Source organism: Mytilus trossulus, chromosome 2 (assembly GCF_036588685.1).
Source record: "Mytilus trossulus isolate FHL-02 chromosome 2, PNRI_Mtr1.1.1.hap1, whole genome shotgun sequence".
In the NCBI taxonomy this organism is placed as follows: Eukaryota; Metazoa; Mollusca; class Bivalvia; order Mytilida; family Mytilidae; genus Mytilus; species Mytilus trossulus.
The window spans coordinates 18117689-18137460 of NC_086374.1; the positions used below are offsets into that span (position 1 = coordinate 18117689).

General features: G+C 31.0%; 1 protein-coding gene across 1 annotated transcript; it reads right to left on the reverse strand.

Moving 5' to 3' along the window:
- Positions 1-777: 777 nt before the first annotated feature.
- Positions 778-19431, reverse strand: LOC134706653 (cyclin-dependent kinase 12-like). The gene is made up of 10 exons (XM_063565776.1): positions 18750-19431; positions 15290-16042; positions 14597-14755; positions 13741-13877; positions 13183-13353; positions 12366-12555; positions 11262-11423; positions 10427-10621; positions 4915-5046; positions 778-4315 (listed from the first exon to the last, which is right to left on the reverse strand). Exons 1-10 carry the CDS (start codon positions 19355-19357, stop codon positions 2776-2778), a joined length of 4047 nt encoding a protein of 1348 aa, XP_063421846.1. The 5' UTR covers positions 19358-19431; the 3' UTR covers positions 778-2775.
- Positions 19432-19772: the final 341 nt, after the last annotated feature.

The following is a 19772-nucleotide window of genomic DNA, read 5'->3' on the forward strand; positions in this document are numbered from 1 at the left end:
CATTTTGTTTCTGGATTAGCTAATATGTTTCTTAACCATTAAACACCAACTGTCAACATTATTGTCTTAAGATGGAAAGTGATTTCAAGCTTTTTTTTTAAAGATTTGGTTTCGAAATTAAATATGTAACAAGATTTTCAGGCTTAAACATCCCCTTTATCTTTATTTTTTTTATTTATTTCAGGCTTATCTTTAAACAAGATTTTTTTTAATTTAATTTCACCCAAATAAATATTTTTTTAAACAAAAACAACTCTAGAAATGTTGTTAAAAAAGCAACAGCAACATTCATCTAAGATGTCCAATTTCTCCATGAGATATAAATCTATAACCCAAATTTTACATTCACATAATAAATAGTTAGAAATCACCTTTTACAAATAGTTCTATATTTACATGATTTACAACTTATACTTATTTCAAACATACATTATATGCACATATACAATTTTGATTAAACTATAATATACCTAAATAAGTTGGGAAACTTTACAATATGACAGGATGTGGGGGTTTACAAATTTAGGGTACATACAGTATTTCACAAATCTGGGCTTCAGAGATAGTTTCCCAAAGAGAAGACACAACAACATGGATTTGATCCATCATTATTTATTCAACAAGATCCTTAATTACAAAGCTGACATTATATGTCTAACTCTCAATTCACTCCCTCTCTCCAAGTAGCAAGCTCTATGGCATCTTTTTATTTTTTTAATTATTTTTTTAAGGTGGAAAAATATATCAACTAAAAAATTGCAAATAAAATGCATTTAACAACTCAAAAGATATTCAGTGTAACTAAATAAAACAAGAGGAAACAACTGTCTGTACTTTAAATTATATATAGGAATGATTTAACAAGTTCAATGAAAAGCTTTACTTATCTGCTTATTATGCTCAAAGGGCATATTTACCAGTTACATGGTGTAAACTAAATAGCACACATTTTCGTGAAAACACTGATGAACATTTATCAGTGAATGAACAGTTATTAAAACTATTTAACAAGAACTTTTCAATCAAACAAATAAAAATTTTCATGTTATCATAAATTCAAGGATTGTGGCCTTAGCAATATTTTTGTAATTATAATCAAGATAATATAAGAAATTATAGATGTAGATTTGCCCTTTCGAAATGAAAACTTTTAAGCTTTTTCTATCAACCAATTTTCTTAACTTTTCACTCTTTAACAGATACAATAGAGCTGCTACATCTCTACATTCTACTCAGGAATTTCTTTTCAAGAATATAAAATAAAGCACTGTAAATCACTATTTGATATAAAATAATCAGTCTTTCATTTCCAGCAATACAAACTCCATGTCAGGTAACCATTGTTCAAAAATACTGGAGTGGATTTGTCTATAGAGGAAATACCATTCTACTCCAGCATAATTCCTAGATACCAGTAAATATCTGCACATTTATATCATGAACGTCTTTAATGTATCTTGTCTTCAGTCATCAGATTTCTTTGGACAATGTTATCATTCACTCAATCAGTCATTCATCTGTGAAATTCTTATATGAAAACAGTTATTAAGTCCTCAGATGACAGTTTAATGTTGATGTGTTCATCAGCTTTAATCAATATATGAACCATGTGTCAATTATAATGTTCCACCATTTCTTGAATCTATCAACATCAACACTCATATACAATTCACTTGCTTGGTAAAGTCTAATCAATTCTTCAATAAAAAGCTGGAAAGGAACTTTACTCAGAAATTAAACATAATACAAATACAATTATCCCAATGATATTTCTAAATACAAACAAACATAACTATATACAGAAAAAAGAATGCATTCAATATTCCATTTTTCAGAATATGAACGCTAAAATGAACTTAAAAGCAAGCTTTGATGCAATGATTTTTTCTCTAGAAAATGGGAAATGTTAATGGTTTGTCCATTGATTGAAGAATGACCAGCCAGCATAATACAACAATAATGTATAACTTCATAAAATAGGAATTTGCTCTGTCTAAATATCATGATTATCAACCAATTTTAATTTCAACAATTAAGTTCTCTTTTCTTGGCACATCCAAGAACCAATGAAACAAATGTATCCACTTTCTATTTACAACAATAAGTGCTTGTAAAAAGGACCAGGAAAGCCTTAACTTTAACTGTCATATCACATTTTAGAAACAATACTATGCATTTAAAATGAGTTTAATATCTTGTATTTGTTCATGCAGCCAGTGCCCCAACTTATGTTTTAATAATTATTTTATATTAATTATTATTAATTAAAGTGCCAATTTCCTTCTTTAAATTTTGTTTAGAACATTGTGCCAAAATTACCTATTTTTTTTTTAAAAATATTACATTCTCAAATGCATCTTCCAATCTTAGTCAACATCATTATCTTTTTTACAAACAAAATATTGAAGTTCCACAATCTGAAAAGGGTAGGAAATAGGCATATTTTTTTAGTGGCAAATAGTGAAGTTTTGAACTCCCTGAACAATCCCTTAGTGCTGAAGTATTGTCAAAAATAGGTTAATCTACAAAGGAAGGCAAACAACCTTTAACACAACATGCACAAGTCTACTTTGTTATCCTTATCATGCATAATTTACTGTGCATGTGTTTACACTTCAAACTTAAAGCAAGAATTTGGATGGAAACAAATTCAACAATATTAATAACAGTTGTACTTAAAAAAAAAATGCAGTATAACTATACTCAAGTAAAAGCATTTAAAATATTACATTTTATAAATATAATAAAATTACTTTTTCCTAATTAATCTCCAAGTCACATCCAAGAGCCTCTACCAGCACCATTATATCCACCCCCTCCAGATGCCCCTGAAAATCCTGATTGGTTTCCTGAACTCATAGAACTTGATGGTGCAGTATTAGCCACTGAAATTCCACCTCCAACATTTGATGATGGCTTGTTTTTAAGAATCGACTTTGGAGGTTGAAGTGGAGTAGCCATTAGAGGTCTTGGACCTGACTGATTCTGTCCAGCAGACTGTCTTCCAAATTGACCCTGTAAGTTGCCATTTGAACTCTGTCCCATATTTGACCTAGAGAACTGCTGTGGACTTGAATATTTTTCAGGATAATTTGAAGAATCATAGCTGTACTGCCTCGGAAGTGAGGATGATGAGGTGTTCGTCGATGATGCAGATGCCATACTTGAAGTCTGGCTTTGATTAAATGTTTGTGGTGCAATTGTTGTGCTTGACGTCCCCATATACTGTGAAGTATGGCTATATTGCTGAGCTGGATAACTCTGCTTCCTAGAATAATAGCCTTCACTCCCATAAGATGCATTTTCTTCATGTGAAATCTCTCGTCCACCAACAGCCACCTTGTGGCCTTGTTTTGCCAGCATCTGAGCTAGAGCTGCTGCTACACCGGCATTGCTTGAAGAGTTATTAGCTGCTTCAGTTTTTCCATAAGATCCAGAATCATAGCTATCTTGTGCATAGTTCTCTTGTCCAACTGATGACCCTGGATCTTCACCAGGGGTAACAAAGTTATCTGGATATGAAGTATTGCTCTGACTTCCATCCTCACTTACTAAGTCCATGTTATATGAAGCTGAATTATCAGTGCTTCCAGTTGATTTCAGTCCTGGATTAACAGTTTGTAAAGACATCTGGGCTCCTGGAGAAAGTTTTTCCTGCTTTGACAAACTTGCTGCAAGTTCAAGCTGCTTACTCAGATTTTCCATTAAGGTAAGAGTTTTTTCATCTAATGTCATATTAAGGTTCTTTGCTACTTGTTGAACAGAATGTCCCTGCTGCAATAGAGTAACTAACTGAGCCAGTTGATTCTGTGGGTTAATTGTTGCTGAACCTGGTGTATTCTCACTACTCATAGTACTGTCTGATCTCTGTATCGGTTGTGAGGAGCTTGACACATGCTTAGGTTCAGTGCTCTCAACAACAGGTTTAGCTGTATCCAGACCAGGGATGCCACCTTTTTCTTGTTCACCATACATAGCAGCCAACCTAGAATCAACACTAGGCTTAGAAGCAGGCTTACTTTGAGATGATGAGGAATGATTGTTGCTATGAGAACCTGAAGAATGAGTGTTGCTATGAGAAGCTGCAGAATGAGCATTGCTATGAGAACCTGAAGAATGGCTGTTAGATTTCTGTTTTTCCTGCTGTGGTTTAGGCAATGTTTGTGATTTTTGGTAGCTAGACTTCTCTGGCTGTGCTGGTTGACTTGAAGGTTTTTCACTAACATGGTCACCTCCTCCATGTTCTTTCATCATCTTCAAATTCTTTTTACGAACTTTACACCACATTTCATGACAATCTTGATCCTTTGGTAGACTACAATACAAATACATGATAATATAAAGTCTGATTTATGAGTGAAATTGTATTGTTTCTGTAAAATGTCATATCTATATCAGATAGATATAGCCTAAGATTAAAAGACTTAAATGTGCAGCTCAATAAAAACTGGAAATGCTGGATGGTGTATATATTCAGACTAAGGGTTAAGTCATTCGGAAAAAAATATTTAACCCTGCCACACTTAAATTGTTAGTCCATAGTCCGGAACCGTTTAGTTTTTATGTCTTTGTATTTATTTTTGTTTGCATTCTGTCCCTTATGTAAGTCTTTTGAATACTGTTATTAGTTAAAACCCGTATAAATGATGTAAAGATGTCATGATATAATTGTATATTCTTCATCTTTGTGCATTGTCATAATTGATGGCATGAATAAATACTATTTCAAAATGCACACCAGTTCCAAATTGTTAACTCATCTGGCCTTTTGATAATAACAATCATTTGAAATAAAATAAAAATTCAAATCTGTTAACAAAAAAGAAAATTCATATTTCACAAAAACTGCCAGTAGGTTGAGTTTGCTACTGTATCTTTATCAATAACCATAACATCATTAATTAAAAGACTTACTCTGGTGGTGGAATCCTGTTTGGATCTATATCTCTGAGCCATGGACACACTAAAGCATGGTCAGCACTTATTCGTTTGGCTGGATCTAAATCTAACATCTGATCCATCAGATCTAAGGCCAATTTTGGAAGACTGAAAGTAAATAAGATAGATATAAAGCAAGCATATTGTCAAAAACAATCATAATTTTCTGACTGGATTAAACATACATGTTATCATTATGGTAAAATATATTGATTAAGTTAATGTAAGTTTTTCTGTACTACATAAGTACAACAGATGTACAAATAAACATCCAAAAAAACTGTTTGATTTAGCTGCACTTAGAAAGTGTCAAAACACTTAAGTCAGGACACAAAGCGGGTACAGCACAAATGTATCTTACTAGAGTTATTGTGGTTTTACATTACTACTTTTATTTAGGTTGTTAAAATTCAAGCTTTTGAACTTTTTTAATACCATATGTAAATTTGTGCCTTTTTTTTTTAATAAAGAAAATGTTTAATGTCAATACAAACATGACAACACTCGTTTTAAATAATCAATCCTTAAAAACTGCTGGTGCATTAGCCTGGTCTCATTGTGGTAATTTTTAAAATACACCATGCATATTTTGGACTTAATTAGAAATGTTTTCAGCATTTCAATGAAAAAGGAATTATTCTATAAATTTTGAAAAATAATAAATTCCCATTTCTATTTGTTGGATCTAAATTCAATATCTGATTTTTCAGCTCTAGTGCCAATTTTAAAATACTAAAAGTTAATAAATAAGATGTTTAAGTATTTCTCTTTTTTCAAATTATAGGACAATAGTTTTTAAATTATACACTATTGATCCCAATTTTCTTTATATTTGATAAATAATATAAGCAAGTGGTATTATAGCAGAAATATATGTTTATATCATTACGGTGAAAATTCATTGATACAGTTAATGTAAGTTTTCCTGTACTACACAAGTACAACAGATGTACAAATAAACATCCAAAAAAAATGTTTGATTTAGCTGCACTTAGAAAGTGTCAAAACACTAAAGTCAGGACACAAAGCGGGTACAGCACAAATGTTTTATTGTGGTTGTACACTATTAGTTTTATTAAGGTTGTTAAAGTAACTATTCAAAATCTGTTAAAAACAATATGTAAATTTATGCATTCAATAAAGAAAACTTTTACTGTCAATACAAACATGAAAACAGACTAATTTGAAATTATCAATCCTAAAACAACTGCTGGTGCATTGGCCTGGTCATATTAGGGTTATTTTAAAGGCTACAACACCATGCTTAGTTTGGCATTAATTAGAAATGTTTTCTGAATATCAATGAAGGTATTATTCAATAAACTTTCAACATCTGATCTTTTAGATCTAATGCCAATTTTAAAAGACTAAAAGTAGATAAATAAGACGTTATATCATTTCTCTTCTTTTAAATTGTAGGACAACATTTTTTTTAAATTATACACTATTAATCCCAATTTTCTTTATAGTGGATAAATAATATAAACAAGTGGTATTATGGCGGAAACATGTTTATATCATTACCGTGAAAATTCATTGATACAGTTTATGTAAGTTTTTCTGAACTACACAAGTACAACAGATGTACAAATAAACATCCAAAAAAAACTGTTTGATTTAGCTGCACTTAGAAAGTGTCAAAACACTAAAGTCAGGACACAAAGCGGGTACAGCACAAATGTTTCATTGTGTTAGTACACTATTAGTTTAATTAAGGTGGTTAAGGTCTAAACTATTTGAACTTTTTTTTTAGTATAAAATGATCTAAGTTCATGCATTCAATAATCTTTATATTAGCAACCCTAAAAAAAAACAGCTGGAGCTTTAGCACAGCCTGTTTATATAATGAGAATTATTAATTCACAATGTTTCTGCATATTTCTATTCTTGAAAGTGAAAAACTAAAGAGAGAATTAAGTCTTTTTGCCATTTATTTCTGCCAAAGATGCCATTTGGTCTTTCATTGTACTGGCCCCGTCCACTATTTGACTCCATTGCATGAATAAATTATCTCAAATAAATCAACTAGTCGATCACCTAATTGAAATTGTACAGATCAACATTGGAAATTTGAAATTGAACACAATTGTTCTGATATTTGATTGGATACTGCTACTGTCTATTCAATAACACAGGACTGAATCGCCTGGACAGAACACAGGTTATATATTATATGTACATCGAAAATGAACCAGATGCTCCGCAGGGCGTAGCTTTATACGACCGCAGAGGTTGAACCCTTAACGGTTGGGGCAAGTATGGACACAACATTCAAGCTGGATACAGCTCTAAATTTGGATTGTGATTATATAGTTGACACAGCATAGGTTTCTGACACAGAATGAATGTGTTCTAATGAACTTAATATTTTTGTTTTCTCTTAGAGCAATTCACTATGCTGTTGAATATTAATCCTCTCAAAAAAATGATTGAAGAAATTTTCTTTTTATTTATGAAATTTCAAATGAGAATGAACCCAATTTTTTTAATCACATCCCCCTTTCCCTTATTCCAAAACTAATCTCAATTAAAATTTCTAATGGAGTTTGCAACAATAACTACTCATTTAAATACATCATAAAATATTAAGATGTAAAAAAAACTGCTTGTTATCACTGGATGGTAAAGATTATTTTAATTAATCAGTTGGTAGTAAAAAGTGAATATACATTGTATATTGTATATAACAAAGATTTAAGTTGATTCTGGACAAAGAAAGATAACTCCAATTAAAAAAAATCTTGCAATTACACAATATTGTGCAATTAGATATTTCTTGCTTACTATTCTGGACAAAGAAAAATAACTCTGATTTTTAAAAAAGATTGCTATTTCACAATATTGTGCAATTAGATATTTCTTGCCATTGCGCAATACTGTGCAATTGAAAAGACTTGCTATTGCACAATACCTTATATAATAATTTTAGATCCTGATTTGGACCAACTTGAAAACTGGGCCCATAATAAAAAATCTAAGTACATGTTTGGATTCAGCATATCAAAGAACCCCAAGATTTCAATTTTTGTTAAAATCAAACTAAGTTTAATTACAGACCCTTTGGACTTTAATGTAGACCAATTTGAAAACAGGACCAAAAATGAAAAATCTACATACACAGTTAAATTTGACATATCAAAGAACCCCATTTATTCAATTTTTGAGGAAATCAAACAAAGTTAAATTTTGGACCCCGATTTGGACCAACTTGAAAACTGGGCCAATAATCAAGAATCTAAGTACATTTTTAGATTCAACATATCAAAGAACCCAACCATTAGATTCGGCATATCAAAGAACCCCAATTATTCAATTTTTGATGAAAATCAATCAAAGTTTAATTTTGGACCCTTTGGGCCCCTTATTCCTAGACTGTTAGTACCAAAACTCCCAAAATCAATACCAACCTTCCTTTTATGGTCATAAACCTTGTGTTTAAATTTCATAGATTTCTATTTACTTATACTAACCTTATGGTTCGAAAACCAAGAAAAATGCTTATGTGGGTCCCTTTTTGGCCCCTAATTCCTAAACTGTTGGGACCTAAACTCCCAAAATCAATACCAACCTTCCTTTTGTGGTCATAAACATTGTGTTTAAATTTCATTGATTTCTATTTACTTAAACTAAAGTTATTGTACGAAAACCAAGAATAATGCTTATTTGGGCCCTTTTTTGGCCCCTAATTCCTAAACTGTTGAAACCAAAATGCCCAAAATCAATCCAAACCTTTCTTTTGTGGTCATAAACCTTGTGTCCAAATTTCATAGATTTCTATTAACTTAAACTAAAGTTATAGTGCGACAACCAAGAAAATGCTTATTTGGGCCCTTTTTTGCCCCTAATTCCTAAAATGTTGAGACCAAAACTCCCAAAATCAATACCAACCTTCCTTTTGTGGTCATAAACCTTGTGTTAAAATTTCATAGATTTCTATTCACTTTTACTAAAGTTAGAGTGCAAAAACTAAAAGTATTCGGACGACGACGACGCCAACGTGATAGCAATATACGACGAAATTTTTTTCAAATTTTGCGGTCGTATAAAAAGCATTGCTAAAAGTAAATGTCAGATTTTCTGTACTACATTAGTACAACAGATGTACAAAAGTACATGTCAGAAAAATTGTTTATTTAGCTGCCCATTCAAAGTGACAAAGCACAAAAGCCAGGACACAAAGCGGGAACAGCATTAACTTGCATCATTTAGTTTATTTTTACTGTCTAAATTATAACTTTTATTTTAACATATATATAATACATAATATGTAAATTCTTGCATTCAATAAGGAAAATTTAAAGTGACAATAAAAATACTAATCCTAAAGAACTACTGGTGTATAACTGTAGGGACAATATGGTTATTATTGGGGATATAGCACCATTCTCATTTTGAATGTATTTAAAATTTCTTTCAGACTTTCAATGGAGAAGGAATTATTCAACCATTTTTTGTAAAAGATGAATTCTAGAGTCAATAGCTATTGTCTTGATGTAAAATTTTTCCTCAAATGCAGTTTATTATAAGAAGCTGTACCGGTAACTTGCAAGCTTAATATCAATATGTGTCTTATGTCCCTTCTGGAGTATTATATATATTTTTCTACAAAAGTTTGGTAAAGATCTGGTAAATGGTTGATAAGACAATATCAGACAATAATAACACCACATAGCACATGAATGGTGATTTATATTTGCAACCTTTACAAAACTTCTATAGATATATACTATCATTACTTTACAAAACATTGATACAGTCTATGTTAGTTTTCTGTACTGCATTTGTACAACAGGGGTACAAAAGAATATGTCAGAAAAACTGTCTATTTAGCTGCCCATTCAAAGTGTCAAAGCAAAAAATCTAGGACACAAAGCGGGAACAGCATACATGTACAATATAATGTTTACCACCACATGAACACCCGATGAGAATTGGTTAATAAAACACTCAACTTTGAAAAAATGCTACTATTAATACAACTGCAAACCAAATATCATTTACTGTCAATTTAGAAATTATTGCGTGCATTTATTATTGTGATTTTTGTCATTTAAGAATAAAATGCGAATTTAATTTTTACTTTTTCAAGGAAAAATCCTGTTTAATTCATATAAAATATTTCATAATGCAAGTTTTAATTATTGAGTTTACAAGTCAACTCTGTTGCATTTTTCGCAAAAAATAAAAACCTCGCATTTATTTCTGAATTAACAGTACTTATCAGTTATCATCATTTCTGCTAAACAAAAAGAAGTTTAGTGTTGACGATGCACAGCTTAATGTACTCATGGATGAGCAAACAAATAAAAATCTACCCTGAAAATGTTTATCTTATGCTTTTGGAATGCTCATCAACATAATATTTGTTTTCACAAACTACAAGATATAAGGATACAAGTGAACTATTTGCATCTGTTTTACTTTATTTCTTTAGGCTCTGAAATGTATATATGTAAAACACATATCTGCACATTAACCATGCACTTACAATGAAAATTCTTCCCTGAGCTTTCTCCTATATTGCTTCTTTGGTTTAAAGGTGTGGAACAAAGGTAATTTGATAACATCAGCCCACACTCCAGGACAAGGTGATCCACAAGTTTTACTAATTAATTCTAACTGTGGAAATTCTTGATTAGCCTGGAATATTGGCTTTCTTGTGAATAATTCTCCTAATATACATCTGAAAAGGAGAATAACACAATACAATACAATCTTTTAAGAACGACCTGTAAACTATGCATTGTTTTTAATAAATGAAATCAATTTCTTTCTTAAACCTTGAAAATGTGCTCTTCTATAATCAAGGGAACACCTTAAGAATAATATGGGAATGTGTCCATAATAACAGATGATGATGCCCCTGTTTGCATATAACATAATAAAGGGATATAGCTCAAGAAAGGTAACAGTGACACAACCATATGTCATACTTGATCTGAGTTTTGTGTTAATATAACTTTCATTACATTTGAGGCAAACTTAAGTTTGAGAATGCAAACAAAAAATTGATTAATTCAGCAATTTATCAATTAATAAAGGGGCATAACTTTAGAACAGTAAAAGGGATACCACTTAAATTCAAACTTGATATATGTTTTCTGTGTTTTGTGATATTAAGCATTGTGTAAAAGTTTCAGAACATTTGGTTTAGGCAAAAAACTAAACTATCTAGAGTCAGTGGAAACCATTTTCAGGATGAACAGACAAGGGTAAATCTTAATTGATTGGAGGGGGCATAAAAACTAAAAACAGAAATTTGTTTACAACAGTCACTTGTTTGTGTAAAGATAATATAAATGAATTGATTTTTTAAACGTTACCCTATACTCCATATATCAATAGCTGGACCATATCTTTCTTCACCAAGCAATAACTCTGGTGGTCTGTACCATAAGGTTATGACTTTATTTGTATACAGTCTTTCTTTGTCATCAGCTTGATACAAACGAGCTAATCCCCAATCACCTAGTTTTATCTGACCCCTGAAAAATGCAAAATATTTTTGTTAAAAAGATTTTTGGATGAAATGTGTATACAAAACCCATAGTTCACATTTCAGCTTTCCTGTACATCTTTTGAAATTTTGAATTGTTATACCAATGTTTCCAGGATGGAGAGGGAATTATTTCAAAGGTTGTTACCAAGCTAAGCCTTTTTTTCCAAACCTGGCAAGGCATGAGGAAAACAAAGTCAGTGTTACTTTAACTTAACCTTCATGTTTGCTGGCAGTTCAATAATAACCAACACATTTTTAAGAACATGGGGACAAAAAATTAACTCAAAGTAGCAACTATTAAACATTTTACAGGATTTTATCAGAATTGTTTCAAATATTGGATGCAACATAATTTAATGAGATTAACTCAAACTGACTGAAAAGACATCCGTCATCTTTTCTCACACAAGACCAATATTAGTAATCAGTCTATTTGACATGATTTTCAACTTAACAAAAGCTATAATAGGACACACCTATAATCAATTCTCATTATCTGGTGAAGATACATCACATAGTAATCAATACAATATCCTTGACTTTTACTATAATAAGCAATTTATTTTTCACACATCTGACAGGTAAGCATTTTTCTTTCTCATACAAAAACATTTTTAAGGCATTATGAAGAATAAGTTCAACAATATTAAATATATCCCCTTTTTATATATCTAAACTTTTGAATTTTAACTGAATCACATAGTTTTTAGAACATAATAACTACTCTGAAATTAATTATTTTTCATATGGATGGGATTGAAACTAACACATAATATATATTGTTTAAAGATTTTTTTTAAATACAAATACGGTTGTGATCATGGTGATGCGATTCATCTTTTACTTTAAAGAAAATACGTACAAAAAAAAGTCAAAATATGACATTTCTATATGTGCAAAACACATTTGTATATAAAGTAATACATACCTATTATTGAGCAATATATTTGAACACTTAATATCTCTATGTAAAAAGTTCTTTTTATGACAATAACTCAAACCATCAAGTAACTGTTTAGTAAATGAAGCAACATGTTCTTCTTTTAGATGAACCATTCCCGATTCCAATATTCCCATCAGATCATGATCCATATATTCAAACACTAAGTAGAAGGCACCTGAAATACAGAAATTAATAAATAGAATTTAAATAGATATAACTGAATACATTCCATTTGCTTATAATAAATTATTTCCCAAAAGATTTAGACACTTATTTTATAATTTGTAACAACATTCTTAATTTGTCTATAATGCTCTTCTTTCACTTTTGACCATGCACTTATTCCAGGAAAACATGATGTGCATGTGAGTGACTTAAATTGCATCATCTGCTGTATTTTGAACTCAGACCTCAAAATGGATATTTTTTTGGTGTTACTTGCTTTAAAATTCAATGAGATTATCATTAAATAATGGTGAAATATTGGATTTTAGAAAGTCAGATCAAAATTGCTACCTTCGATCTATTTTTTTTTAACTTGCAACTTCCATAGATTCAGAAAAACTTTCATTATTGTGGATATTTGATTTAGTGGTATTTCCAAAGTCAGCATATTTCCATGTAAAAAATTGTAATTACTTGATCTCTAAATTCCCTGGTTCACCTGTACCCATGAAATCCACAGAAACTATAAGGAATCAACAGTATCTTAAGAGTACTTAATTTCTAAAATTTCCCATCAAATTTGTAATTTTACTGTTTTCAAAATAAATTTGCAGATATCTCTAAATGACCTTATTACCTTTGTCTTTCTTGAAGTCTAATGCTTGCTGTTTATCTGTTACAATTTCCTTCAAGTTAACAATATTTGGATGATTAAGCTGCCTAAGAATTTTGATTTCTCTCACTGCAGTAATTGGGAATCCTTCCTTTTCATTCTCTAGCCTGACCTTTTTCAAAGCTACCAATTCATCTGCAAATACCCAATTGTTCATATACAAATAGTGTAAAAAGTATAAAAATACAGTAACACTTTTCACAAAATATCTTAGGATTAAAATTGACTTGCGAGTACTTTTACTCTGAGACTTTGAGCAAAGAGAGTCGAAGAGTGTTTCCATGTGTGCTCTTTCAGAAAATATTGTTTTATTCAGCTTTAAAGAATAGTAAATAAATCGTGTAAAGCCAAGGTTTGACTTATCATTTGTTATCGTTCTGAATATATGCATGCATTTTTTTTCATGGATTAAAGTCCTACATTTTTTTTTTACAAATATTATAAATGTTTGCATGTATTGTGACATTCTTAGCTCTTCAACATGATCACTAAATTCCATATAAATACTACTTTATATCATACCTGTAAATGTATCTTTTGCCTTGTACACTTGGCCATAAGTACCTTCACCAATGATAGTTATAATCTTGAACAGATCAACACAACGTTGTCCCCAATCACCTTTGACCTTTTCATCAAGTCTTCTCTGTTGACAAATTCTAAAATCAAAAATGTTTCATTAACATGTGATGTTGATATAAAATCATTCTATTTGCTTACAACACTGACAACACAAACAAAACGTTTAAATTTATATTGTGGAAATTTACACAACTTTTGTTATCAATTGTTAAATTGAGAAATCTTTTGGTACAGACTAGATAGTTCTAGATCCTAAGATTCCTTTTCTGGATACTTTTTATCATTTTCTTAAAACACTAACACAGACCTTTTGATGATCATCATAATGAAAGCTGCACTCGGATAAAAAGTCATTTAAAACGAGTTTCTGGTGTTCAAGTCAGGAAAATTATTGAATCAATGCACGTACACATTTGTGTATGCTTAACTTAGTTCACTGTGCATGTTTGTTTACATTTATTGAGAATCCATAATATGATCTACAAAATATATTCTAATTGTTGATTGGCTGCTGATAACTTTTGGGGTTTTTGGTGTAAAATTTTACTGATCTTTATACATATTTTTATATATATTACTATGATTCTGTGTTGAATGTTTATACAAATTGATATGTCACGATCAGTAAAAAGAAAGTAAACTTTGCATTCTATATATTTTCCAGGCTTTTATATTAGATAATTAAATTTGTTTAATGATTTGATATTAATATTTTTTCAGAATTGGTCTTCCTTTAATGTTTCTTAATGTTTCTTTTAGCATGGTCTTTCTTTTGATTAGATGAGCGTAAACTTACCTTGGTCTTTTCATTTTTGGTTGTGAAGAGACATCTTTTTTGGGTTCAGGTTCCGGCTCAGGCTCTGGATCATCATCAGGTTCAGGATCATCCATTATCGGTGGCATTGGAAGATCAGTTATTCTTTTCTTTGGAGGTTCAACCGGTTTGACAGGCTCACTGTAAATAGTACATGTATATAAATATTTTATTCAAACACTTGAATGAAATTAGTTCGAGTCTTATTTTTATTCTGTTAAACCTCTAGTAGATCTTGTACTACATTGTATATATATATACAATTTTTGTACTTCAATGTAACTGTAATTCATAATGACACAATCAGACAGACACTGTCACACTGTCATGACTGTGTTCTACCTACCAAAGATTTTAAATGGGTAATCATATCTTAGTAAGAATTAAGATTTTGTATTACAAAATGTACTACAAGAATTATCAAATATATAAATTCCACCTATACTAACAATATGCTTAAATAAAATATTGAAATGTATGAACCATAAAAATGAAATCAGGATAGAAAATATACAAGACAGTCAGACTGACATAAAATCATTGACTGATTCTATAAACCAAGTATTGTTCACCTTACCTGCATTAACCATATATAGTTACAAGGAACTGACATCATTTGTACTAACTTTACTTATATCACTACAATGAAGAGGCATATTTATATTCAACAATTACCTGTATGGGCTATCACTTTCATACTCTTCCTCTGGTGATACCTGAGGTAGTGGAAGACGAGGAAGTGTAGGCAATTCAGGCTGGCGGTGATCATATGATTTTCGGGAATCTTTAACTTCTCTTTCACGTATTTGCTGACTCTTAGTCCTTTCATCTCTTCTATCCTTTTCTTCTCTTCGTTCTTTTTCTTTTTGCCTCTCCCTATCTCGATGATCTCTTAATTCACCTTTATCAGAGTTTCTATCTTGTGACCGATCATCTTTACGTTCAACACTACGAGATGTCCGACTTTCTTCTTTTTTCTTACTGTTCTCATTTTCAACTTTAACAACAATTTTATTATCTACCTGTCCTATAACTCTATCCTTTTGACTAGAATTTGATTTATCTATATGTTTAGAGTCTGAAGAACTATCTCTTTCTTTTCTCACAACTTTATCATGTTCTTTTCTATCAGAATGAACATCATGAATTGTACGTTTCTGTTCTTTTGATTCTTTCCCTTTTGCTGCCAAGGCTGCTGCTTCTTTTGCTTCTCTAGCACGTCTATGTTTACTTAGTTCAGCAGCTAAACTTGTTGCATATTTTACAGTGGAATGACTTATTTTATTTTTATTATGGGAATGACTTCGAGAAGGAGACCTTGATGAGGATCGTCTATATCTATTATAGTATTCACGAGATCTAGATCTGCTCCGTCTTCGTCTTCCAGGACTTGGACTCCGAGAACCTCTTCCATATGGCTTACTGGGTCTGGAATTTTCAAACAAAAGAAATTATAATTTTTCATATTTAAATTTATTATCATAAAACATTTAATTTAATTTTAAGCCCTGTGGAGATTCGCAAAAGTTTGCATGAATATCTTAAGTTCATGTAAGTTAGAGAATGGGAACAAAAAATTTCAGCAATTTTTCATTTGTAGAGGGACATATCTATAAATAGTGACACATAGCCAACTAAAAGTATATCAACAAAATTTTACTTAATAGTAGATCTTCTCTTGCTAATAAATTTTGCTTATTTAATTTCTAACTATTATAATTTTCATCTTAAACAGCATAATGCAAAAATAATGGTAAAACTCATCATTAAAATTAAAGGCAATAACTCAAATCATGAGTTGTTGGACAATTTTCACCATATTGTATCAAATAGAGATCTTCTCTTGCTCATCATTTTTGCCTGTAATTTAGTTTCTTTATATAGATCTATTCTATTTTTAAAGAGGATACTAAAGGGTTTTTGGCCTTTTTATGTCACATGATTTGGTGTTTTATTTCTTGCTTTCTAACTTTTTAGTTCGATGTAAATATATGTGCTTCCTCCTTGTTTATTTTTCGTGTTTTGTGTTGGTACTTATTTCTGGTGTTTCACAGTCACATTTGATTAAAAAGTGTACTTGGACTTATTCAAAGTCAGCCTGGATCTTGTTACCTTGTAAGGTTTGAATAAACAAAATTTCTGTTGGTTCTGATAAATTATTTGTGCTGACTTTTGCTTACAAAATGTGGTGCATGGTAACCAATACCTATTTTGGCCAACTACATGTACATTGTACATGTATGAGCACAAAAAAATATTACCCAAAGATACATTGCATGCAATCAAATATTTGATTGATTATTAATGCTTACTGGTTTATTCGGAATATTCAAAGCAGGTACATGTACAATGTACCATCGCGAGAAATAATGCCATGCATTTCATGCATATAAATTTATACATGTATGTGTATAAATATAATTATACATTCTGAAACCTGTGTAATATAATAGAACTTGATGTATAATACCAATTTGAATTACCATTCTACAGTTCCTATTCCATTGTATATTAGTGGTACAAGGTATATTTCATATATAATAAAGTCCATCAAATTACAATGAAATTTTTTTTTCAAAACGGATGCCACTAGTTGGCGATAAAGGTGACCACAAGGTCTTCAGGTCCACTAATAATGACTGCTTGATCTTTTTTCAACAATTATCATAATATCCATGATATCCGTGCAACATTTTAGAGATTTTCATTTCACATATTTCTGTGTTCAGATACACACCCCTTTTTACCACCCTCTTTAAAGATATTTATAGGGCAAACATTTCTAAATTGCTTTGCCAAGAGCAGCTGGGTATGACTGTAGAGGTCTCACCCTAAACAATTAGGACAAAAATGGACACAATTTTCGTGCTTGATACAGGTCTGTATATATCTGGTTTGTTATAAAATATTTAACACAAATAGGTTAATGACACAGAATAACTGTAGTCAAAGAACTTAGAATTGGTTATATGGTTTCAATTTATATTCAATTGTTTGCTTTTGAGCAATACACTTTGCTTTTTGATGGCTTTTTAGCATTACACTGCCTAAAAATCTTTCCCTCATGAGGATATGGTCGTTATCTCAATTTAAATTTAAATCTCCAATGGAGTTTGCAACCATAATTACCTATTTAAATACAATGTACATCATAAACGTCTTAAAATAAAATGACATATATGATAACGGCTAAAATTAATATTCCTTAAATCAGCATTAAATTCTAACAAGAATGTGACCCAAGTACACGGATGCCCCTTCGCACTATCATGTTCAGTGGACTGTAAAAGGGGATAAAATATCTAATTTGGCAATACATTAGAAAGATTATATCATAGGGAAAATGTTAACTAAGTTTCAAGTTGATTGGACTTCAACTTCATCTAAAACTACCTCGACCAATAACATTAACCTGAAGCAGGGACGAATGGACACACAGACCAGAAAACATAATGCCCATAAATGGGACATAAAAATAAATTGACAGCTAATCATCAAGACAATACATTTCTTTATACATAATTTTAAAAAAGTGAAAGGGAGGTCATCAACACAAAAGTACAATGTTGTGTTTGGATCACCTCCCTTACACTGCTTGTTACAATGTAATTGTCTATTTACCAGAAAACCCTTGTTTTCCCCTTTTTTGCTATAAATTCACAAACAGTTTGAGCCATATTCCCTCAAAGCAAATATACCAAACCATCTCTCTGTGGTATAGATACTTGTGGTATAATTTTATAGAAATACAAGTTATTAATTGGTAACCGTTCATACATGTATATCAGTCATATTAGTTATTTTATAAATTGAATATAGTTTTAAAAAAGTAGTAAGGATTAGCCGTTTTCTGTTTTCTCTTTGGAATATTGTTTCAAAATTTTCTTGTTTAGCAGCTGTACTGTAGTGTATAATGTTTTTTTTTCTCGAAGTCTACATGGTAAAGGCTGTGACTTGCTTACATAGATCATTAGATGTCATATATGCATTTGAACTCTGGTTGGAAGTTGTCTCATTGGCAATTATATCATATAACCTTTTTCAAAGTTTTTTGTTAAACATGTACTATTAAAATATCTTGAACTGCTAAACATTAAAATTGTTCACCAGACTTTTCAATATATTCCTTCCTTACCGTGATTTCTTTCTCCCATATGGACTTGGTGATCTTGATCTGTATCTTTTCCTTTCAGGACTATATCCTCTAAAAGACTGACTGTATGCTTTAGGGGGTTCAGCATAGGCTTTAGGTTTAAGAACTTCTGTATATGCTTTTGGTGGTCCATATCCTTTAGGATAAGGTTCTGGAGAATGATGTCTTTTTTTCAGTTTTCGAGAGCTGCTATTGTTATATGAGTGTGGTGGTGAATTATTTTCAACTATAATTGGAGAGTCACTGCGTCCTTTGTGGTATGATGATCTATTCGGGATTCCAGGAGATATTTCTTGTTTAGATTCTCTCACAACAGTCCGACTAGGTTCAATAGGTGAAGCAGGTGCTTGAATGTCTGAATCTGAACTAATGTCATCATATGCAACAATGGATTTATTCACATTTTTAACTTCAGGGTTACTTTCTTGTTTGTCTTTGGATTTCTTGTGAGATTTAGGTTTCTTCGATTTCCTTTTCTTATCTCTTTTCTGACTTTGCCCATGCGCTACATGTTCTTCGTGCACAAGATGCCTATATGCTCTTGCATCGTATTCATCAAAGTAGTGATCATCTGGGTGTTTTTTAGGCATAATAGATGATATCAAATATTAATCACAAACCATATTATGAACTTTCGGTGATCTCCCCTTGCCACGAATATTCCTCGCAAGATGTCGGTAAACGCCCAATTTTCTTCGGAAATATTAGTCTCTCGTGTTAACAACTTACTAGTCTATTTACGTAATAAAGGTCCATATCAATGTGTTACTCCAGAAATAAATAGCTAGTCAATGAATTTCACTTTAGCAACTGATCAAATGTCCAATTTGACGTTCTTCCGGTTTATGACATTGTTCTTCACTATTTATAAAATCGACTTTATAACTATGATTTTTCGATTACAGCAGTTAAAAATTTGGTTATAAGAATTAGATGACAACCAAGACCGCTTAGATGTGTCTTATTTTGATTGATGGCCTTTAAATTTTTAGATTGAACATGATT

Bases quoted from the DNA above. Each gene is read 5' to 3' on its own strand.
- LOC134706653 (XM_063565776.1), bottom strand. From the start codon at position 19,357: ATGCCTAAAAAACACCCAGATGATCACTACTTTGATGAATACGATGCA. The intron at 14,756-15,289 runs GTAATTGTTGAA...TACTATTTACAG, and splicing joins GAAAGTGATAGCCCATACAG to TGAGCCTGTCAAACCGGTTG. The intron at 11,424-12,365 runs GTATGTATTACT...TGCATTTTTCAG, and splicing joins AATATATTGCTCAATAATAG to GGGTCAGATAAAACTAGGTG.